The 19665-nt window shown below is 34.5% G+C and overlaps 2 protein-coding genes and 1 long non-coding RNA gene across 11 annotated transcripts in view; 2 read left to right on the top strand and 1 right to left on the bottom strand.

The window, feature by feature from the left end:
• LOC112639334 overlaps positions 1-12250 on the bottom strand; it is a 78613-nt gene extending 66363 nt beyond the window's left edge. For both annotated transcript variants that reach the window (XR_003123447.1, XR_003123446.1), the window contains exons 1-3: positions 12093-12250; positions 11618-11770; positions 11236-11417 (exon numbers count right to left, since the gene is read on the bottom strand). This is a non-coding gene — a long non-coding RNA (uncharacterized LOC112639334). The remainder of the gene's footprint in view (positions 1-11235; positions 11418-11617; positions 11771-12092) is intronic.
• Positions 495-9865, top strand: LOC105256885. The gene is made up of 11 exons (XM_011267156.3): positions 495-756; positions 2961-3856; positions 4004-4130; positions 4216-4407; positions 4500-4678; positions 4814-4899; positions 5122-5341; positions 5447-5749; positions 5836-6018; positions 6394-9397; positions 9676-9865. The coding sequence occupies exons 2-11, from the start codon at positions 3679-3681 to the stop codon at positions 9800-9802; spliced, it is 4599 nt and encodes a 1532-aa protein (XP_011265458.1). The 5' UTR covers positions 495-756; positions 2961-3678; the 3' UTR covers positions 9803-9865.
• A 689-nt stretch (positions 12251-12939) lies between the features above and the next one.
• LOC105256884 (prominin-like protein) overlaps positions 12940-19665 on the top strand; it is a 31162-nt gene continuing 24436 nt past the window's right edge. For all 8 annotated transcript variants that reach the window (XR_003123433.1, XM_011267151.3, XM_011267154.3 and 5 more), the window contains exon 1: positions 12940-13351. Coding sequence is in view for 7 of the 8 variants with exons in the window: in XM_011267151.3 (XP_011265453.1) it covers positions 13003-13351 (349 nt within the window). In the remaining variant the exon portion in view is untranslated. The remainder of the gene's footprint in view (positions 13352-19665) is intronic.

The raw sequence follows: 19665 nt of genomic DNA, 5'->3' as shown, positions 1-19665 counted from the left end.
ATATCCTTGTATTAATGGCATTGAAGGAGATGATTGTGTCCTACATCATGTAATATTGCGATAATGCGATGCTTATAGCCGTTTCAGACGATTAATACTTTTATTTGGTGCTGCTATTCAAATCGTTCTCATCTACATTTGTCGGTATACGCTTTTTTTTCAAAATACAGATGCTCCATGTGCAGCACTAAATTATAACAATAAATATCATAAATAGTAATTAACTTATTTTATAGTATAATTTATATATTGGAAACTTTATAAAAATTTTTAATAAACTTTTTATAGCGTATAAAATTGCGATGCAGATTAAATATTGGAAAAATATCACGAGAGATATAGAAAAACACATAAATCAATAAATACATACTTGGCAACCCGGAATCACAACCATTCTTTAAGAAAACTTTGACATTAGTTTTTCTTTTAGTTCCTATAAATATTGTCCCTTATTAAATTTGATATTATACGAGATTATTGTTCATTTAGGGAAGATTTTCGGGACAATAATACGAGAGAATATCAGCAGCGACACGATGTCAGAGGGTTGCACGAGTTGCAGAGGCGCGAATTATGCGGGCAATTCTTTACAATTGGGCACGACTCCCGGTGGCAACACCGGAAGCTCGTCGTCTACTTCTGGAACAAGCAGCACAACTACAAGAAGAGTTCAAGTCCGCGCAAAAGTGCTCTATGGCACAGGCAAAGCGATAGCGAGCTTGCAAGCTCAAGAGAAAGCGGCCAGACACTGACGAGGTAATTCAATAATTGTAATTAATTCTGCATTAATCTGGTGTAATCTGCGAGAGATTTTGTCATATATATTATTACACATACAGATGTAACAAATCTTTATTATTTTTGTATAAAAGACTATTTCTAAGCTTTTATACTTTTTAGTTTATTATCATATTATTATAATATATATAAAGCACTATAATAAATATTTTCAAATAAATTTAGCATTGTTAAAAATCTATAATCGGTCAAACATCACCAGCTTAATTGTAGAATTAAGATAAAGCTTAATAAACATTACAAAAAAATTATTCAACGATACTAAGCACATGAGAATAATACATCATTCTACGAAAATGATTCAATTTTATGGGAAATATCGTTTTGATGTGAACTATGAATGGTATTGGAACAAACTTGTCAATCAGTAAAACCAGTAATCAATCTAGGCAACATCGATTGAGCGACACGCTAATTAGTGTAATTTCTCGGCTCGCTGTATCGTCAACGCGATCGTTGTATATACCTCTTGCATATCGCGAGGAAGCGTTTATTTTACCGCACAATTATAGGAAGCTTCATCTCCCGTCTTTCCGCCGAGAGATGATCCAGGACGAACGCGGCCGCTCTCCCCGTCACTAGACGATCTACGACGGACAGTCGAAATAACGAGAGGCCGCGGATAACAGTAAAAATACACAAAAAAATGATGACACATCGACACCGATGAACAAAAAGCAAAGCCTGGAGGCACCGTCCTTCCTCGCGGATAAGACCAGTCGGCCGATCTGATCGCCAGTTAGTACCTGGTTAACCGTCCTCGAGAAGGCCGCCACCTCGTCTTCGCGTGTTTTTTCTTTTTTTTCTCGTCGTTTTTCTCCCGATTCTCAATCTTGTTTTCGCGTTTTCACTTTGCTTTATCTTTGCGAGAATTTTGCACGAGTATGCATCGATGGATGTTGTAAATGCAGCCTGGGACGTGTCACCGCGCAAAATGCGCTTTGCAATTTTGTGAGTCGTTAGGGTGTCTGTTGCTTTTTATTTTTTAATCTTGGCTCATGTACTTGCAAACATTCTTAAGGAAATTTATAATTTCTTTGATGATTGCAAGTATATATTTACAATATATATAATAATATATATAATAATATTTACAAATTAAATAAAATGTGAATCATTTTCAAGATTCGCAAAATGTTTAATATTTTCCAATGTTTGTAAATCTTTTTTATATCTTAACAAATTTGAAATTAACCAATATACATTAGATGATGTATATATTTCTTCAACTAATACTTGTTTAATCAGGGATTGAATTGAAGCGAATTGTGCATCACTTGTTAAACGATGAGATACAAATGTATCTCTACTTTATAAAAATACATATTTTTCTGATGTAATTATTATTTGTCAAAAAATTTTAGAAAAGATATTTCTAATACAGTTTAATAAGGTCAATATATATATATATATATATATATATATATATATATATATATAATTTCTTTAACTCATCGTGTGCCTTTGCCGTTCCACAATTCGCGATCCCGTTACATTTCTCTCGATCTTAACGCCTCACAATGCCGACAGCTTCATTTAGTAAATATTTCGACTTATTCGTGATCCCTCTTTTTTAAATGTAATATTGTAGTTTCCTCCTTCTTTAAAATGTCAAGTACTTTATAATCATCATAGCAGCAATAAATAGATACATAATTAGTATTAGGATGTTGTAACATTCGATTTACATAGTGATTAATGCTGCATCATGATGCACTAATTGTAAAATTATGAATCTATCACGTGACTATATCATAATAAATGATATGCGATAATAAAGATTTTATTTAAATATTGCAATGATATTCATAAAAATGAAATATTCGTTAATCATGCAGATTAATTTGATCAAATCAATATCGAATAGGAAATGTAAAATATTATTTGTATTCCTTTTTTTTATTTGATCGATATCGAAATTCGTGCTTATCAAAGCATTATAAATCAAATCGTATTGTGAAATACTGCGAAAAATTAATGCTAAAAATGCATAATATTGAAGACATATCGATTAGATTAGATTGCAGTCAAGATTTTTTGATAGATATTTACGATTCTTTAGATTATTTAACATCAGCGAGAAATAAATATATAAATTTATAACAACTTTTTTTTGACACGTATCGTATTATAATAAATAATTTTTACTTTAATTATATCAGCATCATCCTTTCTTCTCTCTCCTACGCATTATCATCAAAGTTGGGAGAAGAAAACGATAAAGCAAAATATTACATCAAAAATCAAACGTCAAATTACGAAGTAGAAATTTCCGACAAAGACGAACAATTGCTTTTCGCATCAACAAGTAATTTGGAGAAAAGGGTAAATACTTCATCGGACTGCAATCCTTTAACTCCAAGCATCCAGAAAAGCGATACAAATACTTTGTATTCTATCGAAGCAACTCGTTTGAAATATGTACAAAAGTTGCTAAAGGAAAAGATAGAAAAGGGAATAGCAACGGATGTGTTACAGCCGAGGGATTCCGCCGGAATTACGTACATTCGTGCAAAAGAGACGAATCAGACGGGAAATGGAATTCGACATGAATTTTTGAACGCATCGCGTACTTCTGCAAGCTTCACAGTGGCAAAGTCGGTCAAAAAAGAAAAGGAAAATGAAGACAATGAAAAAATAGAAGATATAAAGTTATATCAAAAAGAAGAGTCTTTAACCGAACCATTGAATAATGCGGATATCAAAAATAATATTCCGAAATCGTTGAACAATATTAAAAGTAACACGTCGCAGCAAGTAAAATTTTTTGAACAACAGAATGACGATGAAAAAATAAATAAACATTTTAACAAAAGTGACAAAGTTTTTTCGTCAACCAAAGGACATTTTGTTAAAAATTCGAATGAAAGTTTGATCCGAATGAGCAATGCGATGATACAGAATACTGATCCGAAAGTTGGAAATCAAACTTTCGAGAGTCGCATCGAACAAGAAAACTGGGAACCCGCAGAAGACGATCTGATGGAAGCTGCAGATTTTGGATTGCAAGCCATGCACAAACTTTTCTACATCCAGGAACCCAAGTTACATTCACTAGGTAAGAATTGAAAGGAAAAAGAGAAAAAAAAAATAAAAATTTATTGCAAAAAAATAAAATTCTTAATATACTAGCTATCGTTAAATATTGTATAAATTTGTATAAATTTGTTATATAAATATCACTTTTGATGAAACAAAAATATAGGTCTTTATCTTGGACGCGACAATCCAGCGAGATACGTGGCAGCATTTAACGATCAATCGAAGGAGGCGAGAGATCTCGCAAAATTCGGATACGCAGTTCTTCAAGGTACCGCTATGTTCTTAAAAAAGTAAGTTTTTAACAAGTGACAGTAAATTTTCATTAGTGTTGATATAAGAAAAGTCTTTACGTCTGCCTCTGCTCTAATTATTCAGATTTCCCAACGCACCATTAGAATTACCTTTATCCCGAACTAAGTTTAACCGAAGAACTCTGTTGGAACAACAATGCCCGCAAAGAGACCCACCTCAATGCCCACCGGCTAGTCTAAGATACAGAACATCTGACGGTAGCTGTAACAACTTGCAAAATCTCTGGTGGGGTTCCGCGATGTCTGCGATGCAGAGGTATAAGCGATACAATAAGGACAATTAATAATCTTAAATATCACAAAATATTTCTCAAAATATTATACACGAAAAGTCATTGTTACACTCAGATTTTTACCACCGGAATACGATGATGGCGTTCAAAGCATTAGAAGATCGAAAAATGGAAGACCGCTCCCGTCTGCGCGAGATATCTCGAGTCTAGTCCATGAAAGTAAAGACATTCCTTTGGCATCCGTTACTCACATGCTAATGCAATGGGGACAATTCGTAGATCATGATTTGACAGGTACATTATTAAAGACGAGATGGAAAAAATTATCTACAGATATATCTACATCTATAAATGTTATATTTGGATTTTATTTGAAAATGTAATTGTGCATGTACCATTTTATACAACTATATTTATTATATATGATAGCGACCGGTCAAAGCAGAGGATTTAATGGTACAGTGCCACAATGTTGTTTACCAAGAGGTGTCGGTTTTCAATCGCCAGAGTTTATGGTAATAAATAAAATAATCAATAAATACGTCCATCGATAACTTTTCATATATCCATAGAATATCTATTATAAAGTTTTGAGGTCAACATTTTATACATCTTTATAAAAATAGCAGCGTCAAACTGCAAGATAATAATTTTTGCACGTTCCATTCAAAAAGTTGGAAATTTTATATATCCTATGAGAAAATACAGTAAAAGAAAATAAATTTATAAATCGATAGCACCCGGAGTGTTTACCAATAGCAGTGAATCTACGCGACAGCTTCTACGGTCCTCTGGGCGTAAGATGTTTAGAGTTTCTCAGAAGTGGACCGGCTCCTAAGGAGGGCTGCAAATTCGGCGCTCGAGAACAACTCTCCCAAGTGACCAGTTATCTGGATGCGTCCACAGTTTATAGCAGTAACGCCATACATAGTGACAGTCTGAGAATATTTCGAAACGGTAAGTAGAATTCTCTTTTTACAACATAATAGAGAAGAAGAGAAAATAATCTATTCCACAAAAATATTCTCCATTTTTCATGACAAAAATTCTCTGAAATTTTAGGGTTGTTGCAATACGGAAAAATTCAATCGCGACGACCTATGCTTCCAAAACGTGAATCCGATCTGTGTAAACGCGGATCCTTGTCGACGACGTGCTTCCGAGCCGGTGACGGACGTCTCACCGAGCAGCCTGCTCTTACATCCCTACACGTCGTCTTTCTAAGATTGCACAATAGGATAGCTACAGAACTATCCGCCTTAAATTCCCATTGGAGCGATGAGAAACTTTTTCAAGAAACCCGAAGAATCATTGGCGCCGTAATTCAACATATAACTTATCGAGAGTTTCTGCCGATCGTTCTTGGTACTACAACTTCTTGTTTCTAAATTATTATGTTTACTCGATAGTAACACAAGATAAAGCGTTTTAAAAATACCCAAAAATTTTAGGTCCTCATGTGATGAAAATTTTTGATCTGGAAGTTCTCAAAAAAAATTACTACGAAGGATACGATCCGACCATAAATCCTACAATTGTAAATGCATTTTCAACAGCGGCCTATCGATTCGGACACTCGTTGGTCCAGCAGAGTTTTGTCAGATTTGACAGCAATCACAGGCCTATATTTAATAGTAAGTAGAATTAAAATTTTTTAGCATGCACTTATTATTTGATTCCGCGTAATATATATATAAACTTAATTATTAAACTACAATTAATAATTAATTTACATTTACGATGAGCCGTCTGATATAAATTTTAAATGAAGCGCTCAAAATTCGATGTAATTAATAGGTGCAAATATATGTATGTATATGATATGCTGCATCGCATAATAATAATAATAACGTATTACTAATCGTGCGATAAATGTTTAGAGACACTGCGAGGAGAATGCAATTATTCTCAACATTCGTCATATAATTATAATTAATTATATACGAAACAAATTTTTTAAGTAATATTATACATTTAATATAAAATTAAATAAACAAATGTTATCGTAGATGTCTCGATCCACGACGAGTTTAGCAATCCGGCGAATTTGGAGACGGCGGGATCGGTCGATCGTCTTCTTTTGGGGCTAGTGAATCAACCGTGCCAGAGAAGAGACGAATTCATAACCGAGGAGATGACGAATCATCTCTTTCAAACACCCGGCTTCGGATTCGGTATGGATCTGGCTTCTCTCAATATCCAGCGAGGCAGGGATCACGGTCTGCCGCCTTACGTGCGATGGCGCGAGCCTTGCAGCTTGTCCCCGATAAAAAACTTCGAAGATCTCGATAGAGTGATGTCATCGGAAATCGCGAGGAAATTTAGATTGCTATACTCGTCGGTGGAAGATATCGATCTCTTTTCGGCCGGGCTGGCGGAGAAGTCAGTGGCCGGTGGCCTGGTCGGTCCAACCTTTGCCTGCATAATCGGCCAGCAGTTTAGCAACCTTCGACGCGGCGATCGATTTTGGTACGAGAATGGTGAAAGCGAAAGTAGCTTCACTGCCGGTCAGCTGCAGCAGATTAGACGAACCACTCTAGCCCAAGTACTGTGCCGAACGATGGACGGCATCGAGACCATACAACCGTTTGTCTTTCTCGCAACGGATACGTTGAAGAACCGACGTCTGTCCTGCGACGATCCGATCATTGGACAATTGGATCTCGAATTTTGGGCCGAACGACCGTCCGAATTCAGAAGCTACGTCGACGAATCGCACAAGATGAAGGCCGGTATAGGTGATTCTATTTCGAAATCGAAAGAAGAAAATATCAATTCGAGAAGGAAGATTAGCAATCAAGAACAAGCAAAGATTCAGCCTTTCAAAGGCAGCATTAATCAAGAAAATAAAATTATCATAAAAAGACCGCTTGGACGTCCGGATAACAATAATGTCACAATCGTGGTCCAGAACAATGCCGTGAATTCGCCAGTTTTCGTGAACGAGGGTATTTACAATTCGCACATCAAGATACAGCAGCCTGCCACCAAACCAATTTCGAATCTTAATCAAGCTGTAAACAATTATCGGCCCGTATATCGGCCGCAAGCGAAACCGATACCCACGACAATTCCCCATTCGACAAGTTTTCATTCGGCGAGTTATCCGTATGTTCCTCACGCTTTCGACGATCCTAGTAACCCGAATCCGCTCGCTTACGGATATAGATCCCCTACCTTTGCGCAGGATGATGTCTTTTACGACAATTATTCTCCCACAAGTCCGAGGCCTACTCTCTATACCTATTATACGAATTTCCAGCAAAAATATACCACCCAGATGCCCAATCGCGAGGTCGATGGTTATTTAATCAATTACGGATCCTCGTATAATAATCACGATTCGCACACTTACGAAAAGCCTTTGATCAATCCTGAACATCATTATGAATTAAGCGATAAACAAAAATCAACGCAGAAGCCTGACGTTAATTTTAAACTTCCATCAAACGTGCCGTCGAATTTTAAGCCAAATTATGCATCGAACGACGAATCTTATCATACTCACAAAACAAGTTACGAACATAAACTTTCAACAACCATGCGACCGAATTATGAATCAAACAACGAAGCGTACTATGGACAGAAACTATCTATCGTAGGTAATAAATCTAAACCTGCAACCAACTCACCAGACGATGAATCGTATAGATTACAGAGACCGGCTTACGGCGAATTTATGTCTCCAGCAAACTTACGACCGGATTCAAAACCAAATCAATCATATGGCATACAAAAGCCGCACGGTATAGAAAATTTACAGAATGACAATTTAAATAACAAACCGAATCAAGATTACCAGGTCAATCTGAATAAGCCACAACATCAAGAGCAATGGAACTCGAATAATTATCACGTGAGACCTTCTTCTGAGAGACCATATGATTACGATGATCCTGATGCATATCGTAAAAAACCAAATATTAAACCGCCAAGTTATAACATTAACAACTCCCATCAAACAACACCGATTAACAGGCCAAATAATGAATATAGTTCTCAATTTTGGACAAAAGATTCTAACAAGGATTCCCTGCAAGATAGACTTTATGGATTTATTTCGAATTCTGAAACAAGCACTTCTTCATATCGAAAAGGTGCATCTCCAACATTGAGTACTTTATTTCCTACAAATCATAGTAATTATGATCGATATTTCAATGCAACTTTGATTTATCAAAAAATACTATCAACTACTCCAAATAATGGGATGGATGTCTCATCTTATATAACAGAAAGTAGTCAGCCTCTTCAAAGCGATTCTTTTAATCCAAATAATTCTCCATTCAATCAGAAATTAACAAATTATCCGATATATCAAAAAGACAATCAACCACCATTGCCTCCTTATTCAAAAGAATCGATCAATAGACCGTCTACTACGGATTCGTATAAACATGATAATTCTTATAAAAATCCGATCAAATCACCTGATTTAAATGGCCCATTATTATCCAGTACTCCATATTGGTTAGAAATCTCGACGATTAATTCTCCGATACATGGGAAAGACGGAAATCTCAATCCAAAGCCAACAAAGGTACAAAGCGTAACAATCGTCACTGAAACACTCGAAACGGTCCATCATCCTGGTCATTCCGGATACATATCTCAATATAAAGTTACCAGTGAAGTTCCAAGACCATTAGCACAGCAGATAAAAAGCAATATGCCAAAAATCCCAAAACCGGGACAATATTATTACGAAAAGAACGTACTATATCGATATCCGGATGAAATAATCGATCAGATTCCTACAAATAATCATTATTCGGCTGATAAATCTCGAGAAGTATTTGTTCAAGATCAGAAAGCAACACCTAAAAATATCGCAGAGGAAACATCAATTATGAACGATTCGATAATAAATTCTAGAATGATTCCAAGCGATGAAAATAAATTAACAACATCTATGCTAATCACTGATAGTAACAGAGACGATACGATGAGTGATCTTCAACGTACTTTTTCGACAGATATTCAAAGCGTTGCACCAGCTGACATTTCCGATAGGTATTATTTTCTACATTCTATTTGCATGACTAGCTTTGTTTTAAACTACAACATATGTAAAATAATTGTCGTTCCTTATATATATTTTAATAGAATTATTTTACATACATTATATTTTTAATTTTTATTAAGTAATTCAAAAGATAATGAAAATTTTTTATATTTATTTTGGAATTTTTATATAAAACTAACTTTCATATATTCAGTAATATGTAATTTTCATAAACAATTTACTAAGATAATTTGTTTATTAAGATCTATCTAATATTTATTTATAGGATAAATCGTTGGATGAAACCACAAGAAGATCTAAATTTACCATCGATACTGGAAATGCCCGAAATTCCATTAGATAAATTTGCAGATGTGAAGGAATTACCTAAGCCCATTAAATCAAGGATTTAAGCTATTTAAAATTTTACGCTTCTTGATTCATCTTCAATATTTTCGATTCTCGAATGAAACCAGAAAAGTTTTAAAATTCTATTTACTTTAATGTTTTTTATTATTAATTTATAGCAAAAGGCTAAAGGAGTATTTATTAATATTTAGACTATTTTTATTTATAGGAAATCTCAAATAAATATATATATTATATATATCATATATTTTTTATGTTAAAAAATATTTACTCATTTAGTTGCTAAGTTTCCAAAGGAATTATTTTACTAATAATCATTATGTAAAATATTAAATATTTATGTAAAATATTGTATGTCATATTTTTACGCAAAATTATTTATTGTTAACTACAATCCATATGATTGGAAAAGTTCATAAGAATATATATAATAACACATATATACATATGTACTCACTTTCCCCATTCATGTATACATACATGCACTCATAGTGTCAAAGCTAGACTGGAATAAAATATAGTCTAGATCATTATGTCGAATTTAAAAAACATTTGTCTAGTTTTCTGGAACTAGCTTATTCTAGCATATACATATTGTGTGACTTTTTTAAATTACCAGTAAATATTTTATCACATCAATCTTTCAAAATCAGTTATCGATATTCGGGTCAAATTATTGAACACTCGAGATATCTCGACAGATTTAATCATTTGCTAGTTTGATATAACATGAAATAATACGTCAGCTTATCAATGTACTTGTGTATTATCTCAATAAAATCTCGTCAAATTTATTATCAAAAACAGATAATCTATGTCGGAAATGAATAAACAAAATGTTAAAATATGTTGAATTTTTAAAACATTATTATTAATAAATATATGGCAATTAACATTGAAATCCGCTTTTTGATATCGTAAAATTGTGACTCTGATTTCATTATATATTCAGCGTCATCCGAATGACACAGATATTTAACGATACACATTTTAGTTAATCAAACAAATTAAATGAAATAATCATTTTGCAATCTAATGCATATAATTGCACGTTTATATTTATAATTACTTATATTATTTATAAAGAAAATTAATTATTAATAATAATTTATATCATTTATCAGAAAAATAATTATCTTATAATTTTGAAATAATAGATGTTTGTGAAAATGTTATGTAAAGAACATCAAAAAAATATATGTCACGATGTACAAAACACACAAAGTGAAAATCACACAACTCTTAACGATTGTTTTCCTTTATATAGCGCATCATTATTATACTATGGAAAGTACAATCGCAATTTATTGCAAATTACTGTTGATATATTGTACCATATATCATATATATATATATATATATATACATTCGATTTCAGATTTTTGGCGAGTGAAATACGATGACAGCCACAGCAGTAAATTTTAGAATATACATTTACGTATATATATTTGTGTATATGGACAGAAATATAACTTACGGTTTGATGTTTTCTTCTGTTTTTCTCTCGATGTTTTATGGTTGTAACAGCAAATCGTTCCAAGAAATGTACCATTTAAAAAAATTTACAGCATGATCCTTCTGATGATTAACCCTCTTCTCCCAAAAGTATGTTGATTGTCGTCCAACGATGAACAATAAGAATGCCAATATATGTGTTCCCTGTGTTTAAATGAGAAACAAAATTTATTTAAAAAAACACTGTTTCTTTTTCGAATATAACGATGAGACATAAGCGGTGAAACAATCTGCAAAATCCATCATCGATTCTTTATTTGACGCGCTTATCTTTTCTTTAAAAATTAATTACTCATATATATATTCAAATCTAGGCTTCATTGAATCGTAATATAATAATTTACCTTGTTAAATAAACGTTGCCTTGTTAGATAAATGTGCACAAACAATTTCTCAAACTCCTTTTCCTCCCGCCATGTTTCTCTCTTGCGCGCGATACGTCATATTTTACCGACGGGAAATATTCATTAAGAGCCATCTCACGGACTTTTTCAAAACTAAAATTCAAATTATATCAAAGGATAAAAACTGCTTGAAAAAATTATCACTTTCATCCTATCATTTATATAAACATGTAGAACGTAATAATTATACGTACGTATAATATTGCTATAATTGTTTCTAAAGCAGAAACTAATTGTCTTGTAAACAATAATGAAATAATCGGCTATTGTTTTCAAAAAAGAGATGACATATCTCCATAAAAGAACACTTACTCTTTTAAATTGATATTTTTGCTATTTCATTTATCAACGCGATATTCTATATTCAATAATTTTACTGAACACTGTTTTTATTAACGAGGTAAAAAATACGCACGACATGAGCAAACACGATCGTCCACTGCATTGACGTTTGCTTCTCCCGCCACATTTGCTTCACTCGCGCGATTTATGTCTCGAATCAATCTTAAATCCAATGACGACGCATTTAACGACGATATCATGAATATGTATCGATTCCACGTAAAACCTCACTTTTTTAATACAAAAAAACGAAACGACGTAAACGCGATCGACTCTTCCGTATATTATTGTTCTGGAACACGGAACGAGATTGTTAAACAAGCGAAACGAGCGGGCACGAACTAAAGGTCGACGTATAATGGACGAGTAGTAACGAGATTTATTTTTCGCGCTGTAAAAGTTATTTCAATAACGAGGCTCCATCTACGAGGTTCGTACAGTTATATTATCGCGATATTCTATGCAGATATTTTACAATTTCGATTAATATTTTATTTCTTATCTAAATGGAATCATTATTACTCTAAAATACATGCCTTAATCCAATCAAACGATTAAATCAACGTTTCCAAGTGTCCAAAATTTTTTTACAAATTCTCTAAATATTCTATAGAAACAGATAAATATTTCTACAAACTTTTTACTTACGGGAAGATATAATTAATCTAAAGTGTATATTTCGAGATTTAAATAATTGCTGTGGCTCTCAAATTAATGTCACAAAGTAATATTGAGATTCGACGAAGAATTGATGCGATTCCGCCATCGAAGATATGCACATGCGCTTTGGAAACCGAGACGTAGTTTCTCCCCAGCGTGAAGATGGCGCGCAGGGCGCTATCGAGACGCCGAGAACGAGCGAAAGTGTTGTGGAGGGGACAGGCGGAGTGGGGGGAGCGGTCCGATTCCGCCGTTTCGTCGGTCGCGACGCGAGGAGGAGTCAGTTGGTAGCGGCGCGTCGTCCCGGGCGCGAGGTGTCAGCGATGTATCGTTACGCGCGTTTACGCAGGTCGACGCAGGCCGTCGCGAACGGAGACGCGACGGTCTCGGTGCTCCTCTTTCGCGTATGTCTTGTGTCGCTTGTGCTCGTGTGGCCACCGGTGTCATGCCAGGAAAACAGTCTGACGAATCGTATGCGGGCGATCAGCGAGGATCTGGACCGACAGCTCAACGAGATAATGGCTTCGCAGGCGCTCACCTATTCGACGATCAACATCGCCGGCTTGCCCTACAACGCCACCACCAAGTTCAATCCGAAGGGCATGGGCCAGCTGTACAACGTAACGAATATGTTCATCGACTTGGTGCAGAGCAAACAGGCGTATCCAGAAGGTGAGTGAGAAACCGCGAACGCGTCGCGATGCGTCGTAGGGCTTTTAGGGTTAGGGCATGGAAAGTGAATTTTCGCATCGACGATGGTTACGCCCTACAACGCCGATATGCGCTGCGCGCCCGAAAAAAATGGCCGGCCGCTTGTTGGTAAACAGACGGCTGTCAAACGGAAGCGCGAATCAACATGTTGACGGTGTTGACAGGTGATTCGCGCGTCGCTGCAGTTATCGCGATTAAGTGCGATTAGGTTTTATCTCGTTGCCGGAGAATCGAGAGAAAAAATTTACATGTAAGAAACTACTTCATATTTCAAACTTCATATTTTCATTAATATATATAACGAGTAAACATTTATTTCGATAAAAATGGCACGTTGAAAGTCTAGAGGGAAAATGCTGCTGAAAATGTCAAATTTCATATATTTGTTTCAAACAAGATGTAAACAAAGTGAAATTGAGTTTGTGGCACACTTGGCTCTTTATTCGACCTTGAAAATCAGCAACGAATTATAAGAAGCCATACTTTGCTAACCGACTCCATTGCACGAATCCAGTTTTACAAGCGGATGCGTTCATCGCGCGCACCAAGTCGACGAATTACGCATGAAGGTCGCGTGAAATCGAATGATAAATCCATTAAAAGAACATTATAATTCGCGGAATTGGAAATATTGATACGAGCATTGAAATTAAAACGACACCTAATTCTACTTTAATTGCATGTCTATCCTTTGTAGCTTTATATATAGATAAAATATGTGTAAAAAAAGGATTCGGTATGTATTAATTTCAGAATTAATCAATCGATATAGCTGCAATTTGATTAATAATCGAAAGAATAGAGCCATTTATGATTTTGTTGTAAACGTAAAATAAAGGCCAAAAAAAATAAAATTGGATTGGATTTATAAAAGTTGTGCAAAATTTTATATAACATGTAATACGACACATTGTTATTAATGCACATTATTATTAAATTAAATCATTAAACGGGGAATTACCATTTTTTATATACAATTATTTTCCAATGTAATCCTAATTATAGTATAAAAGACATTAAAACAGTCGTCGATTAGAAAAATTATTGCTCATTAGCACATAAATTTTCTACTCAAATTTATTTCGCTGGGCAAATGCTTTTATTCGCGAATCCGATTTCTTCGATTCGTGCAAATTCGCGCGACTCTTTTGCACATTCATCGCTATGAAATATTCTTTATCAATTGAATTTACTAGTCTAGCGAGAGATTATGCTTCCAAAGAAAATCGATATCTATTTAAAAAGATTTGATACGTGTTCGCTCATGCGCGCTGTTTTTTATTCCGATTGAATTTATGCGATTGTCGGTCCTTTGTTACCTGAAAATGCAATTTACAATGAATGAAGTAATCGCGATTTTTTTTACGTTTACGCGAATCCTTTTCTTCGCCATTATTTAGCTGATTAAAATTTTCCAATTAATTCTATTTTAATAATACGCAGATTGATATTTTTGCGATTATGTCGAGTTTATTTTGTTTCTTTATTAATTTCAATAGTCTTGAATATTTTTTTGCTGAATTTTGCGTTACATCAAATCGTAAATATATTTTCTACATATATGCATACCTATCGACTCGAGGATTATCAAAATTTTCTATTTTATCACTAATTAATCGTGATAATCATTGCGCGGAAAATTGCAGAAACACCTTTGCTCCTGTTCGTAATTCATCAATAATCTTGTTTGAGGATGAATTGATTTGCTTCTGCAGCTTTTGCCCATTGCTGTCGTAGAAAAAAGATAGAAAATTCCTGCAACTTTAGCGATGTACACAAATGTTTTGCCCGCAATGGGGGTTAAAAACTAATTCGTTAAAAACTCGGATAACTCTGTGAACTATGCGGATCATTGACCTCGCAGACGCAATAACGTAGGAGCGCGTGTATCGCGTCTAGCAGGAAGTTGATAGTGAGAGAGCACGTCATCGCGTCCGTCCAGAAGCGAGAGCTCTGGTGGATCACTTGTCGGGCTTTTTTTTCATGTTCTTTCGCCATTCGTGTCCGAGACAGGATTTTCACTAGGATAAGACCTGAACATTGCAAGCTAATCGCAGAGAAACCTCGACTAATGACTGCTGTAAAAGATAAATTATATATTTTTTTTAATAAACATACATTTTTTTGCAATTGAAGAGAAAATATTTCGATGCATTTAACGCAGATCTTAAGTAATAAAATTTTTTATGATAATGAGAGAGTTGGATCTTTTTAAATCAATTTTTCTCGTATTCATGGCGTCTTTAATCTGTTTAAAAAAATCATGATAAAGAAAGGGAAGAACGTACACGTATCGATGGAACGATATACATTATTTTCATGTTCTTTCTAGTGGTTTAGATAAGATGACGCGATTAGATAAAATGACGCTTTTGATACTATAAATTTACTTCTTTCATTAATTTTACGTGTCAAAAATTGTGCTACACATGTATAAGAAAATATAAATTTTAAAAATATATTTGATAAAAGGCGAGGCCACTTTACGAACTGCAAAGTGTCTCGATTACAAATTTTCGCAGGCAAATGTCGTCTACCTAAAGCTCGCGTTACATTTCAATTTGGCGCAAGCACGATGAGAATAAGTCAGTTTACAATGGAGCAAAGTTTTGGATTCGCTACACAACGTGATCGTTCTGTAATAATCTAATTTCGTCCGAATTCGCGCGGCGGATTTAATGGTACCGGATGCGGTCGAAACTGGAGACGCACGCACGTGTAACTAGCTCGATCCGGTATTATGCGCCGACAGCGCGGGACTCGGGTGATTCCGAATTATAAACCGAAACTCGACACCGACACCGTATGCACGGTTGCTTTTCACGCTCGCGGAAATTACGGGATGATGGAAATTGGATTTCAATGGCTCGAGTCAATCCAACACTTGTATCCGCGCTGCTCAGTGGCCCGTGACTGCTTCTTTTAGAATGACGTTTGCTTCTTTTTCAAGTTTATTTCCCGATCGCGCATCAGCCGAATAACGGCACTCTTAACAGTACGGATTATTCCAAGGACCAATTTTATGACGCTTCTCTTATCGCTTTATTAGATGCTCGATGATCGACAGGAAACGGAAATTTTTAAATCGATTATTAAATCGAGAATTATATTGTATGGTAACAAGAAAGAGAGAGAGAGAGAGATATTGAGCGCAACATTTAATTTTCATTATTAAATTTTTTATTGAAATTCTATTTTCTTTTTATGTTATTTCAATAGTGCATATATATCATGTCTCGATATCTTGCGAAAGAATTTTTAATTTAATATTTTTAATTATATGTGTATATTGGAAGGGGAAGAGAGAGGTCGCATTCCGATATCCTAAAATAGCACGTCGTGATATTTATTTCTACATCGCATTGGATATTTATTGAATATTTTTTCACGTTTTACAGACTCAAAACAACCCATTGCCTATAGCTAATTATTATCAGTTTCCATCTATGCAGCACCGTAAGCTTGTTGACAAGTGACAATTAATCATTTCTTGTTGCATCAACAATTAATTTGATCGTGTCATTAAATTTACGAGTTAATATTGCGGATATGATTTATTATAAAGATGGCGATAAGACCAAGACTTGTACAATGATATCGACGTTGTTATCAAAATTAAACCATCTGTCAAAGATATGATAAAAAAATCATGAGTAATTTGCTATGCTATAACGAGCCGAATAATTATAATGTTGGTATGCTTTAAACACATTACAACTTTATTATTCGGATTAATTCATTTCGGGAGAAATGATTGAACAGTTGATTCGCAAATCGACCAAAAGCTCGTTAAGGCATGACACGTGTCAACTCGTTCACTATATAACGCGCGCATTAATTTCCCGTTGAGAATGACAGATGATTTACGGCGTCGCGGAATCGTATTCCGATACAGTTGGCGATCGATACTATTTTATTAGCCTTTTCCGAAAAAAGAGACATTGTGCATACGTCTATGTTAGATATATACAGGGTGTCTGGGTAATCTCTTTTCAACAAGGTTCTTGTAGCTTGCCTCGAGAGCTTTTCAAAATATTATAATAAAGTATTTTTTCATCGAATACTTTTCGAGTTGTGAGGCTTGAAATAATTTTTTAATTTTTAAGTAAACCATAAAATATCTAATAAAATATTCATTTTTCGATTATAAATTATAATTAAAATATTAAAAATGAATATTTTACTAGATATTTTATGGTTTATGTAAAAATTGAGAAATTATTTCAAGCCTAACGACTCGAAAAGTACTCGATGAAAAAATATTTTATTACAGTGTTTTGAAAAGCTCTCGAGGTAAGCTACAAGAGCTTTTTTTGGTAAGAGATTGCTCTGACACCCTGTACATATGTCTTGTCAATCGCCGTGATGCTCGCGTATATCGATCTCGTCTGATTCTCGTCGCACAAAAGCCGTCATCCATTTGACGTTTCCTCTCCCGAATAGAAAGAGAGGCGAGCAAATTGGAACGAAAAGTGAACACGAAACGGAAACGACTAAAGTGTCCTTAAGCATTAATCTTTCGTTCGACAAAATTATCTTTTTGTCATCTTTTCCTGGATTGAGACAGCTGAGTGAAACACCATTTCTTGATATAGCATTTCGGATTGAATTACGAAGTTCCTTTATCGATTCTCCCTCGACCAAGTTGCGCTTATTATTTCTTTCGTCGAATTATAATTTGTAAATAATAAACGACTACGTCAGGTATAAGATTGTCAGGTATCATGATTAAATATCATTATTTGAGTCGGAATAATTATTCGGTATTTATAGAGTCACTGTGCGAATACAATGTAATGAGAAAATTATTTTTCTTGGGATCTTTTTTTTTGCGATAAGTCACAATACGTAAAAATATCATTGAATGCGTAGCACAAGATTTGATATCCAATCTTTTATCGAGATATCGTTTTATAAAATATAATGACGAGAATCCATTCTTTTTATCGCGCTTTTTGTCACGTTGCATTTTGCTGTCGACAAATTTCAGAATTTCATCCACACGTCACATTTTACATTAACTTTTTAAATCTTTGTGCTGAAAATTATTTTTTGCCATAAAAATCTTAAAAATACATACAGTACTAGACAAAATAAATCATACACCTTTCAACAAACTGAATTTGTTAGTATAACTATTTATTTGCTTGTCAAAAGAATAGTTATACTAACAAATTCAATTTGTTGAAAAGCGTATGATTTATTTTGTCCAGTACTGTATATTAATACGAGCACAGCGATAAGAATAAAACTTTTGGTACCATCATTCAGTGGAAACTTATCTCTTTTCACTTCGTCGAACACGTTATCACGTACTTGGACAACGATATTATTCGAAATTAACCGTGGTGGAAGCGAAATTTATGCTGCGAAAGAATTTTCGACGCTGAGAGAAAAATTCCCAAAGGAATGCTGTGCGAATGTACGAGAAGAATGCGATTGCAAAAAGTCATGCGCAAATTCATATTTTATCCAACGCTATTTACCTCGAGCGCCATTTTATGCTTCAAAGTTGAAAACAAACAGGTTTTAATTATAATAAATAAATATTCCGCATTAATGCATAACGTAATCAATTAGATCTGTATATGCAATTTACTATTCTTTCTCGTATGCCTAATTATTTAAACGCTGCATTTATACGTATTTAAGTGCGAATCTGTTGTAAAATGTATCGCATTTTACATTATTTACACTGTAAACATGTACTCGCACACTTTCTAAACGCTCGAATAAGTTTACTGTAAAAAACGTGACCGCTCCGGGCTGCTTTGACAAATTTCAAAACATTACTGTTTGACAAACATTGCGATAATAAGGATTTTAAAAAAAGGGGAGAAAAAGATCTTTTGTTTTTTTTTACGCATTAAATTTTTTTCAATTAAATTCCCACTAGGGAAAGGAAGATGTATCGAAAAGTCCGTGGATTAAATATTTGAAGCGACAGACAATATATACGTTGGTTTCGAGACGTTTCGTAAAATTTATCACAATGCAACGCGCAAATTTGTATCGCATTGTTTGCTCCTGCAACTCGTGTATCTTTTTCTTTTCTCGGTAATACGTTGCCGATTGCCATTCGCGATATCACGCACTTAAATTCGCAATGAGTAACACGCATGGCTGGGCGCATCCGTCGAGATAAAAAAGGGTATTTAAACGATAGAAAAGACACAAAAGCCTCGTTAATTTCGGCAATAGATACGCGTGCCATTTCGCTCGTACATCGATCTACACAGAAAAAAAAAGTGTCAAATCAAAACTTATATACTTAA

This window comes from Camponotus floridanus, unplaced genomic scaffold (assembly GCF_003227725.1).
Source record: "Camponotus floridanus strain SB8 unplaced genomic scaffold, Cflo_v7.5 scaffold58, whole genome shotgun sequence".
In the NCBI taxonomy this organism is placed as follows: Eukaryota; Metazoa; Arthropoda; class Insecta; order Hymenoptera; family Formicidae; genus Camponotus; species Camponotus floridanus.
This window is presented reverse-complemented; position numbering and strand designations above follow the sequence as displayed.